The sequence below is a fragment of the Augochlora pura genome, chromosome 10 (genome assembly GCF_028453695.1).
Source record: "Augochlora pura isolate Apur16 chromosome 10, APUR_v2.2.1, whole genome shotgun sequence".
Lineage (NCBI taxonomy): Eukaryota > Metazoa > Arthropoda > Insecta > Hymenoptera > Halictidae > Augochlora > Augochlora pura.
In genome coordinates, this window is record NC_135781.1 from 3,386,119 (window position 1) to 3,407,242 (window position 21,124).

General features: G+C 45.9%; 2 protein-coding genes across 2 annotated transcripts in view; both read left to right on the forward strand.

Annotated features, from left to right (window-relative positions):
• The window catches only part of Mav (TGF-beta domain-containing family member maverick), a 120,786-nt gene that overhangs the window by 31,153 nt on the left and 68,509 nt on the right, over positions 1 to 21,124 (forward strand). The gene's annotated exons all lie outside the window — the stretch shown is intronic.
• Positions 11,774 to 12,784, forward strand: LOC144476541 (uncharacterized). Its single transcript, XM_078193622.1, has 2 exons — positions 11,774 to 11,987; positions 12,498 to 12,784. Exons 1-2 carry the CDS (start codon positions 11,774 to 11,776, stop codon positions 12,782 to 12,784), a joined length of 501 nt encoding a protein of 166 aa, XP_078049748.1.

Consider the following 21,124-nt stretch of genomic DNA (forward strand, 5'->3'; position numbering starts at 1 on the left):
CGACGAAAATATACGCGCGATCGTCGATCTTCGCAATCGACGGAAATAGCACCTTCCATCGATTCGCGATCTCTTTCTTGTGTTTTCATGGCAAAATTTATTCTCTCGTTGAATCCTCCCTCTATGACCAAGAAAACTCGGCGAGATAATAAATAATAAAGAACGAGGAAGATCCAGTTCGGTTAATCAAGGTTCTGATGTTCTTATTTCGTTCGTTATAGCGATTTCGTATGTATATTGTTCTATTTTATTCTCTTCATTTTCACGTTATTTAACACGTTGACGACGGCTTGACTCAAGGGTGGGTCATACGTGTCAGACCCGTGGGCTGCGTACATTTGTTTATTTTGCTTGCATTTCACAAAATAGATACAACAAAATAGGTTTATGTTATTTTATCTGAACATCATAAACAGATATTCGATAGTAAAAACATAGAAATTCAATATTATAAGCTTAATATAACTATTTAATTTTTGTAAATTTCGAACGCCGACTCATAGAAAAAATCGTGAATATCGGTGCCGGCGTCAACTTGTTAAATGTCTCTGCAACATTTTAACACGTACGAATTTCATTCTAACACGTAAATCAACATTTTCGAAAATCTCACATACGCCACTGCGATCACGAACCCACTCGAACCTACAGCAACATACCGCGTGATCGTACTTCAGTCGACATCGGATCTCACTTGTTACGCTCGCACTTAACCGCGTCGTTCGTGCCCATCGGAGAAACTGTACCGAATTTCCATGGCACAGGAAACGGGGAACGGCGAAACGAACAAATTTTAAACAGCGAGGTACATCTGTACAGTCGAATCGGTTCAGTCGAATAAATAATCTTTGCGCGGGCGAGCGTTCGTTCCGATCGAGAGAGGCCTCCTCTGGAGCACCCGGTCCAAGTAGCAATAGCTTCTTCGATCTACTTCACGATCGAGTTCAACAGCCATCGAAGAACTCGGTGCTCCCTTCGCGACCAATTAAGAAAAGCCCGAACCTGAAAAATAGCAAGAGTTGACGCCCCGTCGATAGACGCGCGCGCGCTGCGAAATTGTGAGGGAGGGGTGGGGGGAAGGGACCCGAAGAAGAACCGGCGTAGCAGCGGTTCGATTTTCCGGGGCCTTGGCCGGCTCGGGTGGGGATGTCGGTAGTTACGGTGACAGGAGGGGGGGGGGGGGGGTCCCGGGCGCATTTACACCGGGCGATATAGGCCGGTTACTTTAATTTCCGGCCGGCCGGTGTCTCGGGGAAGCGAGAGCCCCGCCGCGGCATTATCAGCTGCGACCGTCCATGTTTCCGGCACGCGAAAGTTTTCATGAATTTGCAAGTTTACCGATGAACTCGTTCGCGTTTTAATCAATACGGCCTCCAGCAGAGAGAGAGAAAGAAAAAGAGAGAGAGAGAGGGAGAGAGAAAGAGGATGGCTCTCGACCCGACCGAATAGAAACTTTGAGGACTCGTCGATGATATTTAACGCAATACCGTTACCAGGGGCTGCGGCGCGGCGCGCGGACTCCCATTTAATTGGACTTTTCCTCGGAGCTTAAGGAATTACTTCCACGTAATTGTTCGCTATGGACCGTTCGTTAAGGGCCAAGAATTGTCGGGTACCGGTCGCCCCCCCCCCCCCCGTTCGCGCTTGCGTCCGACAGATTCGCCGTTGCAGCTCTTGCTCATTTATCGCCCGATCCGATTAAGATCGAAGCCTATTCATTCGTGGGAATTCGGTGCTCGCCAGCCTCTTCGTAGCTCAAACTTCTTAATTAATTACATGGGTTAAATATTTATATAACAAAATATATCTATTATTTCTATTATTTCTCGCCGCAATAAAGCCGAGGATTTGTAATAATTTCCAAGAAGCGAACAGTGTGTGTCCTCCTTTCTACGGTCGTACGTGGCGGATCGATGAAATCGTTGATTCGGCTCGAAGAAATCGTTGATTAGGATCGAAGAAATCGTTGATTCGGCTCGGTCCGTGTCCCCGTTCATTTCCCTTCGGCGAGAACGTGTCCCGCCGTCAGCGCGGCTATTTCGCGTCACCGGGCCGTAATTTCGAAACCGTACGTCAACGAGTTAACAAAGTAGACAAAAGAACCCGGGCAGAAAGAACGGTTCGGTGTAATTAAACCTCTTCCTGTTTTTCCGGCTCCTCGTTAGGCGGCCGGGCAACGCGCCGCCCGAGCTTTTCTTGTCGCTCGATCGTGCACGCTCCGCCCGGGAAATCCGTGCGAAAGACGCGCGTAAAACGGGTATGATTTAAGTGGATTGATTGTTTATTCGGCGCTTCGCGATTTTCCCGTGGTTCAGAACACGGCCGGGATCGACGGTAGCTAAATAAGGGCGCCATGGCCGCGGGAGTTGATTTACTTAGACGCGGCAATTTCCGGCGGTTGAAACTGTAATTTCGCGTGCGCGCTGTGTCGAATCTTGCGACGCTATGGGCGAAAGGAGAACTTCACGTGAAAAAATTAAGGTAATTGTTCCAGTGATTGGACGATTGAGGAAAAGAATTTCCGTCGTAAGTCACTGCGGATATCTTTATGCTGAATAAAAATTAACTGGGTCAATTGTAGCGACCAGGATTTGAATAAAAATCTATTTCTTTTTTAAATGACTTCGATGAATGGAGAGGAATATGGAAATACCTTTAAATTCTTTCATTGTCTTCATTGACTGAAATTCCACTTGGTCGTTTTCGTCATAAATGCATAATATCTGCAATTCACGAATTATCAATAAAATGCTCGATATTAATGAAAATGTAAATTGACGTCTAAATGTAGAATAAAACGTAGAATAACTTCGATTTCGCGTAATTATATCAATCACTTCGAAAGGTAATATATTAACACCTTTTCGGTTAACCCTTTTCAAATTAGTATAAAAGTTTGTTTATACTAGAAATTAGTACAAAAAAACTACAATTAGTTGGAACGAGAAAAAAGAATTCAAAAATGACGTTTCACAACTTTTTTATCCGAGTTAACACACTTTCCGATACGAGGGTGCATTGAACCGGCCCGCGAATTATTCGAACGTACGCCGGTTTTCTTCTTATTTTAACATGCCGCCGCAGTTTACTTTGTGACACTACATTCGCCATTAACGCAATTGTGTCCCACTTACGCGAATGTAATGGAAAATTGAACGAAGTAGATGGACATTTTAACGATATTGTGTTCTATGAAATTAATATCGGGAACATCATTTTCTATACCAATTTCGAATAGTAGCGGCGAAGTAGCCTTTCTTCATTTAATTGTTTCAGTTAATCACAGATACCAATTACTGTTCGGTATACAACAGAGATTCGATAATTTTCTACCAATTAACGATCCAATCATCGATTCGATCAACATCCGTCAAAACAATTTCTTAAACTACGACCAGTCGTCGACCATTTTTCAGTGTCGCGAATTTTAAAGCTTTCCAATAGAAGAAATGTATAACTCTCATTAAAACATGCACAAATAAACGTAGCAAAAGTGACCGGAAAAGTTATTGCATTATCTTCGCAAAAAAAAAAGCTTCCACGGGAAATCAAATGAAAGCGCGAATCACGCTAGAATGGGCCGTTAATATACAGTTTCGCATATTTTCAATCGGGGACAGGCTAATAGTTTATTTATCGGATCGGAACGAACGAACGAGAGCGCCGACATTGATTTCGCACGGGAATGGGAAACATTCGCGGTGGGAAGAATCGGGCGTAGCTAACTGGCCGAAGAATGGAGCGCCATCGGGCTGTGCGGCGCGTCATCGTCCCCGCGCTAGATTAATGTAAATGCAATCGAGATTATCGGGCGCTGGCTGCCGTCAATAAAATCGCAATCGTCCAACCTCCGCCTCCGGTCGGTCACCGCTCGGCCAATTTGCCTTTGCCAAAGTTTAGCCTCGGCGTGTTATAGCGCGCGGGCTAAATAGTAAATGAATAGCGGACGCATAATGACCAGCGGCGCGGCGGCGGACGAGATCGACGCGGTCGCGCGTACGCGCGCGTACAAACAGTGAATCGCGCGCCATAGTTTGGCCCAAAGAATTATTTACGGTTGACAATAATGCGGCATAACCCGGTCCCGGTCCCGGGCACGCGACGCTCGTTGTAATCGTATTACAGATTCCGCCCCTTTAATTGCGGCCGCCTTTGTTCCCGCTGATTATAGCAATGCGGACTGTCATGAGCAGCGTTCAGCAAGGAGATAAGTCAGACCTGACTACGAAGACGAGGTTAAAGTGGCTACGCCACAGTGTTTCTGGAATACTTGAAGTTTAAGATTAATTTTCTAAGTCGGCAAATGTTCATACCATATTTTCCCTACTTTTCCTTTATTCTAAAACATTTCAGTTCGCGCGCAAAAAAATTGCGTAGCTTCATCTTCTTTGTAACAAAAGTTCTTCGACTCGGAAATGACTTCTACATTTGTCACCATTGTAAGGGAACCCCGTCGCATGTGTCACCTATCCCCACTCCTTCGGATTTAGATCTGACTTATTTCCCTGCGAACGCTGTCGTGAATCGTTATCGCCGATAAAACCAGTGTGACATAAGCTCGCAAAATGCTCGTAAATTGGTGGAACGAACGATCTCTGATGTTACCGGCGACGGAATTGTTGCTTTTCTCTCACTCTCTCTTTCTCTCTCAATTTAGGTACATATATTTTCCAGGCGAGGCTCTTTCATAGTTTCGAAACCATCAATGGCTGCAGCCCGCCTCGCACGCCTTGCCGTTTCAAATGCGCCCGACGATCAATCGACTCAATTTAATTAAGGACCTAATGCATTATCGGTGTGTGGCGTCGATTCTATAGACCGGCATCATTTACAGAAATTTCAGGACGTCGATCAGAGCAGAGCGGTTGTATAGCACCCGCTTTCGAGGGCATTCGATTCAGGAACCGTGTGCGTCGTCTACGCTTTGACTAGACGTTTCTATGTAAACGCGTGGCATAGCACGCGGGCGCGCGGCTCTCGCTTCGCTCTCTTCCGGGCATATTATTACACGTTACGCTACCCTAACTTTCTTCAGGCTGCCGACACATCGCCGGGCGAACGGGAATGATTATTCCTTCCAACGACGCGGTACGTTTCCGCGCTATGCGATGTGTTTGTTCGGGGCCGCGCGAGGCTGCGTCGGCTTACCAGACGCTTCGAAAGAACAGGCTGCGCACTCGCGACCAAATGTTATCGAACAACCGACTACGGCGTGTGTTTGTTGTTTCGCTGGAGCTTTGTTCGAATCCCTTACTCGACCTCCAGCTACCTATTTCGCCGTCGCTGTTGCTATTATCGTTGTTATTATTATTATTAGCCCAACGACGAACGCGACTACCGCGGCTGATCAACGCGGCACCTTCTTCCAAAAACGTTTGAGAAACTCGATCGTGTTCCCATTTACTTGCAAACGGGGAATTCTATGCGTTTATCGGAAAGCTCGGATTATTCTGCTGTTAAAATCTAAGAATGAAGGTAGACAGAAACAGAGAAGAAATAAAAGAGTTGTCTAGCACTGTTAGAAAAATGCTAATCAGTTTAAGGGTTGAAGAAATCAATTGTAATTTTGAAGTCCGGTGTAAGTGCTCATTTATCATCGCGTTTTAATGTCGGTTCACCACAATATGGTAAGAGTACTTTGTCCTGTCGTCTCTCTTTTATTGCGAGAAAGATTTTGCATCTTAACGACCCGATGCCGTTATGTACGCTGCGAGAATCAATAAACCCGTAAAACCCGACAGGAAACGTTGTAAGACGATTTTAATGAAAGTATATCAATGAGTTTTTATACAAAAAAAATTACCTTAAAATAGGACAAGTAGCTGTTTGAAAACTTGTTATAACACAGAAGAATTTCTTCGCCTGTCCAAGCGGAACGAAATTCGCGATAGAATTTTTCCATCTGTATCTAGACGAACCGTCGTTTCGTATCGGCTCGGTGAATTAACGGAAACAGCATGTTCACAACAGAGACTCGCGGTAATCGTCAAAGTGCCGCGTGTCGATTCGCCGGTGGAGCCGGCGAATTATTTTAATGCGGATGAAATAACGTTAATTGCTCAAATTGCGGGGAAAAGTTTGCCCGTCACGGGGGACGGTGCACGGTGGACATTCGAGTGACAACTTTCTTCCTTTTCGAATATCTCATTAAAAATTTGTTGCGTTTCGCAACTCGCGGGAACGATGTTACGGTCAGCTCGTTAGCCGTTACAATGGACACACGCCGGTCGGCGTCGCGTCGCCTCCGCGTCTCGTCGCAGCACAATGATATTATACCCCTGAGAACCGCAACCCGGTTAAATAAAGCTCGGCTGTTTTGACAAACTCCGAGTGTTGCAAATAAATAAACGGCACCACCCCCCCCCCCCCCCCCCCCCCCCCCCCCCCCCCCCCCACCTCCCCCCCCCGGCAAAATCGAAGCGAACGAGCGGCCCCGCGTAAAAACGGTCCGCCGGAAAGAAACGAGCTGCGCGACCGCGAGAGACTCGTTTCATTCCGAGGAATGGGTTTAATTAAAATTTTGCCTCGCCCCGCGACAATGCTCCGGCTTAGATACGATCGCTTGTCCCTCGAACGCGTTAATTAGAAGCCGAGTTCTATCCGCGTTTGTGGCACCTGATTGGATGCTCGATAGCGTATTCTGCACCCGCGGCTCCATTTCTCTATCCGTTATCAGCCGGCCATTCGCGTCTTTGTTAATGTTTATTTACCCTTTGCTGCTTGCACGCTTCATTTGACGATGTCTACTGCCGCTTTGGCTATCAAGGATAATTGAGAATCCTCCACTCCATCTTTAAATATAATCGAGCTCATTGTTTTAATTTTCTTGCGTTCTTCTCGTTACTCTGTATTGCGTACCCTTGCAAATACTCTTGTTTTTAACATTGTGTATGTAACGTAATGTAGGTTATGCTTGTAATGGCAAATTCGTTTTACCAAGGATTAAATTATCCGAACTAAATTAAACCCAATTTTCATTATGGAACAGAGTGCATTGTCATTAAAAAGATACTCTCTCCAAATATTTTTCACTTGAAATAAAAAGGATGTTATATAATAATTTACAAAGCAATTATTCTTATATTAATTTTGCGTTAATTCCCTAGCCTTCGCTTATTTAGTACATATCATTTATTTACTTAAGGAATACCCTAAACTGTGCGGATTGGTCTACCTAATACTTTTAATATTTCAAAAATGTCCGAATCGTTTTAGCTGAATTCTCACAAAGAACTCGATGCTAATTAATAAAACATTCTATGTCACGCGCGTGACGCCGACTAATAACAAGACCCTATTACAGTTGCATATGAACCGCGGATTGTGCCGGGTAATTTTCATAACACAGCAGTGCCCACAATTGTCGAAAGTCGTTAAAGGAACAAGCGCGTCGGAATAACAGGACGCTTACCTACTCGATTGCAATACCGAGTCCTTATTAATTTGAATAATAAATTGCGTCCCGCACGGTTCAGCTTAGATTGGACCATTTGCATGTAGAACGTGTTAGGATAATAGACGGTTCGGATAACAGAGACACGGATAATCGAACCTCCGCTTCACCGCCATACGAGCAATCAATGTAACAGCCGAACAAATACAGTCCGTAAAATTCTGACGCGGAGAATCAAGAAAATCAAATAAAATACCTCGTGTCCCGTGAATGAATATTTGGGTGCTCAGTGCTTCAATACCACTCGAACTGATGGTGTACAAAAGCCCGCGCCGTAACGCTAAACCACTTGGAAAATCATTAAAATAAATAAGGCAGAGGCGAGCCTGAAATGAAACAGCCGAGCAAATACAGTGCATAAAATCGTGACTCGGGAAATCAAGAAAATCAAACAAAATTGCTTCGCGCACTACAAGCAAATATCCCAGATACCCGGTACTTCGATACCAGTTAAACTGATGCGATACAAAGCTCTCGTCGCAGCAATAAACTTTACAAAAAAATCTTCAACCCTCTATAGGCAAGTGTAACTTTCGACTCACCTGCTCTACCAACATCTTATCGAATGTTTTTATTTTATAGGTAACCAATAACAATATTAACGATGGATAGCAGCAGCATCAACTTGAAGTAAGTAAAATTTTGTTTAGGTCGTAATTGATTGGGGTGATGAAGAAATTAAAAAGCGACGAGTTCCCGTCTTTTGTATCCGATCCTACAAGGAAAATTGAAAAGACGCGTCGACATATTTATCGAAGCGAGTATAGAACGTCCAGTTATTTTTGTTATCTTTCGGAAATAAAAGTGTCCCATTGATGGCAGTGCTCTCCTAATATTTTACCACGGTACACAGTGGGCGACGCGACAATCGCGCGGAAAATTCGCCGATTGAAGGCAGGGAATTGCAAAGTTTACCGGCCTTTACCTCGTCTATCGTTGATATCGTCGCGACAGAGAACACAGCCGAAGAGAGAAAGAGAGAGGAGGAGCTAGCGCTTAGCGGGATGACGCGTATTTCTGCGGGCAGGGACGACGGATCGAAAAGATGAAAAGGGTAAGGCGGGGGAGGGAAACGCTGCGAAACAATGAAAACCTGCGGCGGGACGTCCGAGAGAGGCTTTCCGACATCACGGTCTCGTGTCCAGAGGAAATTTTCGGAAGAAAGCGGCGACGATCTCGTCGCATCCTCCCGGCCTCCCTCCCTCCCTCTCTCTCTCTCTCTTTCTCTCTCTTTCTCTCGCTCCAGCGAACTGGTCCGTCGCGCTCCGTCCTCGTCGGCCCGCTGCGGCAAAACTCCACGGACCGCTCCTTTCTCATCTACATCCCCCTTTTGCCGGTTTCTTCGTCTCCGGTCTTATCTCGAAGCAACGGCGGCGGCGGCGGGGTCTCCTCTATTCTCGGCGCGGCGAGGAATGAAAAATACTAAGCGGACCGAAGCGGCCGCGCTGTTTGCTCGGCCCGTCGTGCCTTCGCGTGCCAGCTCAAGTTCTTTCCATGCATTACGTACTTACTCGGAGAGGACATATTTTCAAGGGTTAAAGCGAAAGCCGGCGTTTCGGGATCCGCGGGCCTCTGTAATTTCCTTGGACGAAGCCCAGAGTTATTCGCCGTTGCCCCGGAATCTCTCGCGGCCCCTCTCTCTCTCTCTCTCTCTCTCTCTTGCTCGACTCCCTCCCCCCACGATCGGTTGGAAGAAATAATATAATACCGTAGGGAGGAGAGTGGAGAGAGAGAGAGAGAGAGAGGAGGGACAGAATGATCGAACCGAAGCGATTATACCCGCGCCGGGTGTAACGACTTAAACGAACTCCAAGCAGACCGTTTAATTCATCGAATTAAACTCCCAATTACACGAGAAATTGCGTTAGCCTGAAAAGTTTCCGAGGAGAGTGGCGAAGCCTTCGCGAAGAATTTCATTTAAAAACCGATAATTCGATTGTAGTCGGTGCCCTGAACTTTGATCAAACAGCAAAAAGTGTAACAAAGTGGATTTCATTAATAGACGTCGCGTTTTATATCGCGTGGAAGGGGGAGGGACGCGGCCGTTCCCTGAAATTTCATTCCTTCGCGGGCGGTCGCGTGTAATCGAGCTACGACGGGGCCCGCGTAAATTTTAATTAAATACGTGTCGTAATAGGAACAAAGTTCCGGATACGCGCCCCGGTCGAGTTAATTTCATTAATATTTTGTACGTGCCTGACGAGAGAGCGAGAACGAGAAACGGCGGGAGAGAGAGAGAGAGAGAGAGAGAAGGAGGGAGAGAGAGAGAGAGAGAGAGAGAGAGAGAAGAGCGCTGGCATCGGTTGCGATAGGAGGGAAACGGTATATCAAATATCGTCGGACCGTTTCTAGTCTGAAACGATCGCCGCGCAGAATCCGAGGTATCTACCTGCCTATCTACCCTTTGGCCACGGCCGCCACGTGTGCGCCGGCTGAATCAATCGGCAAACCGTCGCTCCTCGATTAACGTGCTCGCAACATTTTCGCTCCGATCTCGTTCCGAGCTTCATCGCAAATATTATCCGTCCGCGTTTCCCCGAAACCGGGCAAAGTCGTTTGCCGACGGCCCCTGCAATCCCGCCCTCTGTACCACCGTTAATTCCTAATTACGATTCTAAGCTCCGCCGGCTGGATTTTTCAGCGAACAAACTGCCATTGTCCACGTTAATCACGGCTGTGTTCCAACACCGTACCGTCCGAAACATGATCAAAGCAGCCGGACGACAATTTATGCGGATGTTATACATCCTACTGTTGTCGTCGCGATCATCATATTTAGCCTTGTTAGCGTTCATTTGTTTGCCAATGTCGTTCCGTTTATCGCCTTGCCGAACATCGCGAAGTCTTTTAGAAAATCGTGAATTTACCCTTCACTTATTGTCAAAATCGCTGTCGCAGAATTTGTGAAAAACGTTTGTTTAACTCGAAGCGGAGAATATGATGATTTATGTTCTTTTCTCTCTCTTTCTCTCTCTAAAAGTTACTGTCTTTAACTATTATCGTTTAGCAAAAATTATCAAGCAATTTCAATGTGCAGAATATTAAAAATTATTAATATTAAATAATTGAAAAAGTAAATTTTTGTAAAAGAATCGGACGAATTAAAAATCTCCAAAATTCAATCAAATGAATGGGTGTTACAGCTCTTTTATGTAAGCAACCTTCAAGCTTTAACTTAAAATAATTTTTAAATCAAATAAAATATTAAATTAATTACAATTCAATAGTATTAAATCAAGTAAGCAAAACATCGCTTTACGCCACTTTTGCTTTAAACGCCTCAAATATACATCGTTTTCCTGACAATTTCACATACCGAACGTGCACTTAAAAAATTCTTTTCAATTGTACACTGAAGAGATTCCAGCGGAACCACGCGCCTATTCACGTTAGCCACGCTCGCCGAATTCATTTATAAAAATAAAAGGAGCTCAACACAAGTGAAATTCTCCATTGGGGACAAGGACCTCATAGCAATACTGTTTTCTGTACACCGCTGTTTCAGACAATAAGGTCCGAAAGAGGCAACAATTAAAATCGCTGTTACTCGTTAATTCTCAACAGAAAAATGCTGAATACAAAAAGGTCGGATTAATCTAGAATGCATGCAGAAGTAATCACGGGTTCTACAATTTAAAGTAGTAATGAAAAGATCGTATTATCATTCATTTGAAGAGAAATGTATAATTTCAGAAAAGGAGAACCTGCGCGTTATTCAAGTAATTAAATTTTGCTGCGCACTACATTAGCACAAAGACTTAAGACCCTTCTGAATGAACAGTATAATTCCGTGCGCCCTAAACTGTTAACGTTATAAACAGTTCTACAACTACTTTGCCGCATAGAGGGAATATTTAACTACACGTGTTCGCTAATCGTCTTAAAATGGTCGATATCATAGTTTTGCAACCACTTCTGTACATTAAAGAAATATTTAACAAGCCGTTCTCACTGTTCTTCCTAAAATAGTTAGTATTATGAACGGTCCTGCAACTAATTTACTACATAAAAAAAATATTCAACAAAAAGTGTTCACGTCAAATATATTATAAATAGTCTAGCAACCACTTCGCCACATACAGAGAATATTATATTATGTTATGTTATAATACTGTACACAGTTCTCGAAAATCTTTGACTATCGCAGCGATTATCAATCGATCGAATGACTCGGAAAAATCGCATCGCGATCCGCGATTCATGCGGCACGGTTCATGCTGATTCAAAATGTCGTTGCGGCCGATAAAGACCAGAAAATGAAGCGACGGGCCCGGTTCCGTTTGAAAGAAGATCGGTAAATTGGAAAGTAGGCTCGTGGTCATGCCGATCAACCGATGCACCTGCCCGCAATGCCTTCACCCTGTGTGCCCGCACCCCGACGCCCAACCGCCGTACGACGAGATATCGCACGAGGTCGGCGAAAGCACCCTCTCTGTGAGAATACCGAAGCGGCAAAGGCAATTTGACCGGTTGGACGACCCGAACCAGCTGCGTCGAAATTTGAGCTTCGATTTCGATTGCCCGGATGCCAAAGGTTCGATTTTCAGCCACGTTTAACTAGTGCGCGAGAATGACGACCGCGAGAACTTTCGAATTATGATCACTACGACGTTTGCAAGTAGAATTCATTTTCTTTTGTTCCGTCGACTTTATAAGATTTTATAATCCTGAAAAAAATTCAAAGACACAGCAGTCGGTCACCGCACAGTAATCGGCTTCAGTAACTTCACTATGTTTAGTAACACTGCATCTTTTAACTTCAATTTTTTAAAGACGTGGGCAAATTCACCTTGAAACACTGAGAGCGTATTTGTATACAAAATCAAAGTTTCCTGCATCAGTTGCAAGAAATAATTACCACGCGTGCACTCGATGCTTTCTTTAATAATTTCACCGCATTAACGATTAATTGATTATTGTTAAAAATGCATAAAATCCGTGAAAAAAATTGTCAAAATACTGTGGAACGAAAGAATATTTCGAGGAAACGGTTCAAGGGTTAAAGCCGCCGCTAATAGATTCGTTCGGTGTTCCCGGCGGACAGGTGGGGAGAAATGCGAGCCGGGTTGCAAGAAGGTGCACGTGATACCGGAGAAGACGATGCCGGTGAAAACGGCCGAGGAGGAGACGTTCTCGTTGAGGGCGTCGCGGCAAGTTTTGTACAACGAAGACCTTAGGAACACGCTCGAAATTGAATTTAAAGCGCCGCGAAATTACATTCCTCTGGCCGAACCGGGCCCGACCCCTCCCATAATCGTCCCGACTGTCTGCCGGCGGAGGGGCAAAAGTAAAGGGGGGCTAAAACGAAGAAACAAGACGCCGGCCCGGTGAGAAGCAATGGGGCGCGACGCAAAAGTTAAATGAGCGCGGCTCTCTCGCGGCCGCCCTCGAGCCAAGAAAACACGCAAATTACCGATCGCGCGGAGAGAGGAGAACGTTAGAGAGGGGAGGGGGGGGGGGGGGGGGGGAAGGCGGGGGGGGGTGGGGGGGGGGGGGGGGGGGGGGCTGGAAACGACGGCCGGTGCTTTACGAGCACGTGCTCACCCGATGTCGCCTTTCCGCGAGCGTAAAGTTCGCGGGGGGTGCGGTTGTACGTTACTTTCCGGGGGAGGGGGGGAGAGGATCGACGCGACTCTGCGGAACACGTTTGGCAACGGTCTCGGGTCCTCTTTAGGGATTTACGGATGTAGCGCGAGGTTGAAGCGTCCGACGAAGCGCGGCTGCTTTGTCGTAAACGCGGGGGCATCTGGGGGCCGAATAATGGAACGATAAATCACCGCCGCGATATTCTTGCGCGTCTCGGGCGAACGATAAATCATCGGCGCTCACCGAAGGCATACGCGCGCGCCACGGTATTAAACGTTTTCGGGGTCCACTGTCGGGCTACTGTCGGGCCGCGGTGGCAGCCGGCAGTCTTCGCCAGCGAGGCTTTAAGTTCCCCCCTGGGCTCGATGGACCATGGATATCTACGAGCGTACCGTTTTGTTTCGACTTTAAACGCGGGACAGCAGCCAACGCGCAGAATTCGCCTATTCAGCCGGCTCGTAGACGCTCACACGCGAACAGGGTCAAGTTCCTCCGTCGATACGTTCGATCGTGCGCGATTCAATTCGGTTGTATCCTGATTAAAAAGTTTATCCTTTGGTAACCCCTTGCATTTTATTTAACCGTCGCGCGACGAAGACATTTATTCTGGTTTAATGTTTTCATTATGTGTCATTATTTTCACTAATTTTACTACATTGCTAAATAAAATTTGTGGCATTTTACTCGTGCCACGCTGAAGTTTTCAGCAATTTATCACACATTAAACTGCGAAACAGTATAGCTACAACACCGACAGCGTACTACTTGATTTGCTCATGTCACTGCTCTGAATGCTCGACACTTTTCCATTCAGCTTTTCCACTTTCCACTCTTCAAATCTCCTCTCTTTTTCTCTCTCTCTCCTTTGCATACACTCTGCTTCACTTTACCTCACTCACCGTTTTACTCTACCTTATTCCCACAGTCCCTCGTTCTCACTCACCCACGTTCTATCCTTCAGCTGCACAGGACTTCCAGGAACCTAACGTAAACAGCAAGCTCAGATTACTCAAGGCCGTCCACGCGGTCTCAAACACTCTACAGGCAAAACCGTCCCATTCGTTCAGTAATTCACGACACTCGCTCTTGATCACTCCGCTTTTCATTCCCGTAAAAACTCCGCGAAACATTGCTGAACGAAAATGTAAAATTTCGAATCGTCGCAGAAAAGGCGAGAAAAACCGAGACGCTCGGAATTGATTTGGAGTCCGTGGTACGCAGTTTTCGCCGCAGCATCGCCGTAGACCGGGAGTATGACGATCTTGATTAGATGGTCTGGCGGCCATAAACGGTCAACGCGACGATTACGGCTAATTATTGTGCCGCTATCGGTCGCGTTTCTCCCTGGAAATGAAACCCGTAATCGCGTTTCCGTCGGCTCGCGTCGCGGCGACGGGTTTTAACAGCCCGCACCCCGTCCCCCGTTCTGGCTCATTACGGTACGCGAATTTCTAATTCCGCGAAAAATCAGCGGCACGGTTAATCCGCGAATGATTAAACCAGCCGGTTCGAAAGTTCGTTGGACGATTACGACGGTAATCTTCGCCGTCCGTTCGATGGCTGCCGCCCGACGAAGACGGCCACCGCCGCGGCTCCCGGGTAATAATTACGTAAGCCGGTGATTAAAACTTCTCTCCATCGACGCGGGAATCCGTAATTAGAAATATAACGAGCCGGTCGCGACAGTGCACCGCGTGGATACTCGAATAGTTCGCGGTCGAGCGTTCCGAGCATCGTCGTCCGTAATCCGCTTACGCGTCGACATTCGAAACGCGCGAGCGTGTGTTTATTTTTCTCGTCGCGCCTTTAACCGTCATCTTTATTTTCTTTGACGAAGTCGTGTAATTTTGTGCGCTCGGTTCGATGTACGTTCAGGTGTCGAAGTCGGAATGCATTAAACTTTTTGTGACGAGAACTATCACCTCGCGAGATAACTGGTCCAAGACAATCGCTTACAACAATAGGTAAATTAAAAATTTATAGCTATGGTTTATAATTAAACAAACTTTGTTTTCCAAAATTAAATTTCAATCAGCCTTTTTCCCCTGTTTTTCTACCAATCACCAGAGTTATCTAGTTCAAAATCATTGTGTCGAATAGGAAATATTGCAATAAAACAGCTCTCATAGATTCACAAGCCCAGTGTGAACAGTGGATCTTGTCTTGCATCCGAAGTGTGTTTTGGACATAACTACATGCGCATGGCCAAGTGAAGAAATCGCGTAGAACTCGAAATCTTGAGTAAGTATCCGAAAAACGAGGCGCACGGTGGGAGGGTCGTAGAACCGGAGTTCCTTCGCCTCTCCGCCTTACCGGTGTCCGCGCCTCGCCTTATAAATATTTATTATGCGCAAACAGAGGGAAACGATCCCGGCAGAAACCGCGCGACGAATTCGATCGTGAAAGCATTTGCTTGTACTTTAAACGGTCGTCCCTGCCGCGCTGTATAATTCAGGAAAATTGAACTTCAAGCGGAAGCGAGCGAAGCGTTCTGTCGCGATGCGCGCAACTCGCGTGTTTCTTGCCAACGAGTGAGTGAGTGAGAGAGCGAGAGAGAGAGAGGGACCAAAAAAAGCTGAAGCGGCAACGCGGCGCGCCGAAGGAAACCGAATACGTTTTTCGGCACCGAAATCCTCTACCACGGGCTGAAAACCAAGCCGCTGATACTCGCCGCGAGTAATTCAAAGGGAGGAATAACCAGCGAGGGCGGATACGAGCGGAAAATGGTACGTACGTGGCGGGGCAGAAATCCGGAGAGCTTAGGAACTCGGGAGCAAAAGGGGAAAAGGAACTCGATCTCGGTTCGATCTCGGGCCGCCTTCTATTCGCGGGATCCCCGTCGAGCCGTATCGAACGATAACGAACAACTTTATCCGAACACCAGATTTCTCGCGGAAAATACACCTTCCACTGATTCCGCGTCGTGCCCGGAATACGGGCTGTGGATTGACCAAAACCCCGTAGGCTACCCCGAAATATACGTCTTACTACGGTTTTATTTGTCCGAGTTGGCTGGCTACGTGCTCCGCAATGAACGTTGCATGCTACGCAGCGAATACAAAACAACTAATAACAACTTCTCGTTAATTAGCTGCGTGGAATTGCAGTTCGATGCTCGGCAACTGGGCTTGCATACCCTGGGCATCGGCTACGTTCTACCTTTGAGGCCGTTTATACCGGCCCTTTGAAATAGAAATTTATTAAACGTTTAATTTGTGTGCGTAATTGGTGAATAGTGAAAGGCTCGGTCGAAAATGTAGAAAATAATTACTGAAAAAGTCTGATATCTCTTCAATAGCATCGTATGATTATGCGATTTTTATGAATATTTTTACAAGAGAATTATTTGTTACTGAGAAAGATTCCGTTTTTTGTGGAAGTTGATACACGATCTATTATAAATTATTTATGTAAACTTAGATAAATTATAGTGGATCATACATCAACCTCTAGAAAGAAGTGGATTTTTTTCATTAGAGATACTGACACCATACTGCTGAAAAGATATTGTAAATAAAAATAAGTCTTTTCATCCTCTGTATCGAAAGTTGCTTTAACGTTCTGCGTAATTCAAGCATATTCGGTTCAGAAACACAACGATACTTCTTGCGTAGCATTGAATTATTTCTTTATTTATCTCCGGATAAAAGAAACTCATTATTTAACCTTTTAAGTACTGCATGCAACTATAGCGGCTTCCATAGAAAGCATCAGCTTCAACAGCACGCCACTATAGTGGCTTCCGCGGAAAGCATCAATTTTAACGGTACGCAAAAGGTTAATTAATAAAGTTTGCCGATGTTAAATGGAAATGTATAACGAAATCATAATTTATTTATTATAAAACTACCTACTTACGAATACATTGGTTCTCAGGAAAAACTTAGTTTCTTTAGAAACATTCTGTGTCATTTTCTGTGACATTTGTTTATTTAAAAAAATCTATTATCCTGTAAATAAATAAATATCTGTGTCTATTCTGGTTCAAAGCAGAACCGCCGAGATATAAATCTTAGAATCGTTTATGCGAAAGAAAGATTAGGGCGTGTATATCGTCTGATTTCTTAGAATCCGATGACCGAGTTCCGATGATCTCGGTACTTCCCCCCGAATCAGCGAACGCGACGACAATTCCGTCGGACAAACGTGTAACTACGCGGGGAGCAGCCACGAGGCTCGGCTAAACAGATTAAACGCGCATTCGGCGAGTCACGCAGGTGAGCACCAATTATGTTCATTATTAACGTAATCGGGTGCACCTGAGCCACGCGCGAATACGTTCGAACGCGAACGGTTTACGACTGCTAACGATCGCGAAATGTATCGATGTCGTTATGCGTTTCCCATCCAACAGTTTCGACGCCGGGCATCGCGCGCATCGATTAACGACGTCCAACGCGGGCATCGCGACGCGTGAAAAATGCTTTTGCCGGCACGATATTTAATTCCCGGCTGTCGCCGGCCGTCGGGCCGGCCGACCGACCGACCCACCACCACGACACAGTCTTCCAAAAATATGCGAAACAGTGGCGAAAGATCCCGAGGTTTTATAAATAATATAAGCGATGCAATATGTCCGGTCAGTCGATTTCAACTGAAATTAATTTTTAAGCATACAAGTCTGCTGAAATCGGCTCGGTGCAAATGTGCTTTATGAGCAGACCATATCGACTCGAATAAAGCAGGAGTGTTTGAAAGCGTTCAGACTGTGGCAGTAGATATTTAAATCCCAAGAGCCTTGGAACATTAGGTGTACGACAAGGGGTTAAATATAAAGTGAATGATTTCGAAACGTAAATCTGCTATTTCACCGTGTCGACAGGTCCACGTGATCGAGGGGAATATTTATTTGAGTGCGTAAATGGATAAATGATACTTCACGGTCGGTTTAACAATTTCCCAGCGCAGTCATGCTGGATTCAAAAAAATGTCATGACCGAGACTAAATAGATAAGTGTGATGTGCTGTGGAATGGGTATCAATGGCTCGTTTTTAAAAATCGGAAGCCGGTGTGGGAATTATTTTAATAGTACGAAATTTATGTACAATATTGTTTCATAATAATGGCGAGATTGAATTTATTATAGAATAATTTTTGCAATATTAAGAATGTTGATTGGTTTGATAGTTCCAGTGTTAACTAACTTCTGAGCGAAAATAAAATCTATTCCTTTTTCCTCTTCACCACATAATCTTACCATTCCCTCCCACTCTCTTGTATGCACTGTTTTATTTTGTCTCACTCGTTGTCTCAGTCACTGCCTCGTCCTCACTCATTTCTTTCTCTCTCGATCACTCGGACCCCTACTTTGGACTACTCAGAACTTCCAGAAACCTAATACAAACAGTAAACTGTAGGTCACTCGAAACCGTCCACGCGATCCCAAACGCTCAGCAGGCATGCGTCGCATTCGTTCAGTAATTCACGGCACTGGCTCTTGATCACTCTCTGCCTTTTATATCCGGAAAAATCCTACACGAGAGAGAGAGCGACACGGACTCGCGAGTTGGATCGAATTCCGTCGGAATATTCGCGTGCAAATCAAACGAATGGAAGTAGGTGCCGCGAACTGATAAAAGTGACGACCGGCAGGAATATTGTTCGTCGGAATTTCGTTCGGTGACAGGGATTTCGAGGACGGGGAGAGCCCCGCGACACCCCGTCATGGAGAGGCCCTAATTTTCGCTGCTCGTGTGCTCCGGTCGTTCGACCTCGTTCGTGCCGTCGCTCGCCCACGTCGCGTGTATATCCGTCGCTATGTCTAACCTCCCCGCGGGAGAAAGAAAGAGACGGCGGGGGTTCTAAGCACGAGAGGCTACATTTGCATTTCTCGACGCTTAGGTCCGAGCGAGGCGGCGGGGCGAGTCGACGTTATGCAAATCTTAATTCGCCCCGCTGGAAAACTCGTAAAATTACCGAGCTTTTCCGCAATAAAGCCCCAAATTACTTGCACGCCTTTGAGCCCTCGCCCGGCGCTCGCCGTTCGCTCCATCGCGCATCGGGCCGCGCGAAGGGACGAGGTTGGAAAAAAGGACGAGGATCTCTGCTCCGCGATCGCTTCGTCTTGATAACGGTTATAGCCGAGGGCGATCGTTAACGGGAGTGCTCCAAGTTCAAATGAAATTACGCGCTCGTACGACGCTCGGGCGCTCGCCCCCCCCCCCCCCCGGTTCCAGGGCCCTTACGCGAGACAGACTTTCATGATTCAACGTTAAGTCGAATCAGTAGCCGACCGCGCGCTCTACTTCGTTATTTCCGCGTTGTTTATTCGAATGCGTTCTGCCTCGGCTGAAAGGACTTTGGCTCGCGTTCGCAAAGCAGCCCCGCGCGTATATATTATGCGGCACGATAATCCAAGGAATCGTCGACAACATTGCATACGCGACTAAAAGCTCCCGGTGGTTCTAGACGATGGAATGGGGCGGGTCTACCGATTGTGGCCACGCGTTGAGGATGTATATGAATTTCAACGCGAATAATCCTCAAGACGTATATTACGCAAAAAATGTGCTGATTTTAATAGATTACTCAATAGCCTTTTGTTCTGATAATACTTGTGAAAAGCGTTTTACAATGCAGGCAGCAAATATTCTCTGTCAATATATTTCTCATTACTGGCCTGCGGATTTCATGCATTTATAATAAAACGAGTAGATCGAATTTCAAACAGTAAAAACGCTTCGAGAGTTTGAAAATACCGTCGTGTATTTTCTCGAATTTGTTAAAATGATTAAAAAAATATATAAATATATATCACGCTCTTGTAATCAATGCAGGCAATTTTTATTTTGCATAACAAACTCATTATACTGCACGTTATATATCCCTACATACTTTCCATACTTTTCGTGCATATTTTGCATATATCTTGTGCATGAATATCACATGCGTTTTACATATTGATCGTGCACAACCTTCCGCAGTCTAGCGATGAAACATGGGTCTATGGCTACGACCCTGGGACAAGAAACTAATCTTCACAGTGGAAGACGGCTGAAGAACCGCGACCCATGGAACGCGTTCCGGCAACCGTCGGCAATTCCGACGGACGAGTTTCAAAAATGCTCCCGCAAGTGGGAGAGGATCGTTGAGAGAGAGAGAGAGAGTTATCATATTCCGTGGTGAGTATATCGAAGGGAATACAATTACTATAGTATAATTACTGACGTGCAGTTGACTGACGTAATTAAGAAGAGAAGAATACTTTTCGGTCAGACCTCGCGTATCCGACGGAACGAACATTTCTCTAGAACGCGTCCACGGGAAACTGGTTCCGCTGTCCCGCGATTTTCGGGCGCACACGGCTCGCCGATAAATAATCGAAGCGGACGATATCTCGACCTTCGGCGTTCCATCGTTGCGCCCTATTGTAAATTTATGGGTGATCGCGTGTATAGACGCAACGGCGCGGAAGAACGCGCGATATCCTTGTTCGGTTTTATGGCGGAGGCGGAGGAAATTTGCGAGATCCGTATCCCGTGGGAATAAATGCGGGAGGAGACTCCGCAGCGTCCATTGCGGATAATAGCGGGATGTGTACTGCACGATTCCACGTATTTAGACTTACCGAGTGGCTCGTTTAAGCGTTAACGCCGAGATATCTCCGGCAACCACCGGGATAAAATGGTTCGAACAAAACAACCGCGGCACCATTCCCCGTGGGTGTTCGCAAGAATGTTAATATCGTAAAATGTTGGTCCGTTTATCGCTGCGTCGCGACTCGACTCGACGCGACGCGACGCGACGTCCCGCGCCGTATCGCATCGCCCAGAACATTTGCAAACTGTTTACTGTCTTCCCTCGTATGTAGTTACCACATGGCGGCTAGCGTATACGCGGTACGTCCTTCGATTATTATCATCGTTTCAGGGGACCGTAAAATACAAATTCGTCGTTGAACGGATTAATTTTATAGGGGGCATAGATCGGTATCAATGAGTACGTTATGTCATTGCACTTGACCTAATGAGGACAATAATTTAGATGTTTGCTAGCGATCCTTCATATCCACGCCATATTGCAGCGAAAACCATAAGTACTGACTTAGGTGCTTATTATCCATGAATGATACGAATTTTGTTACC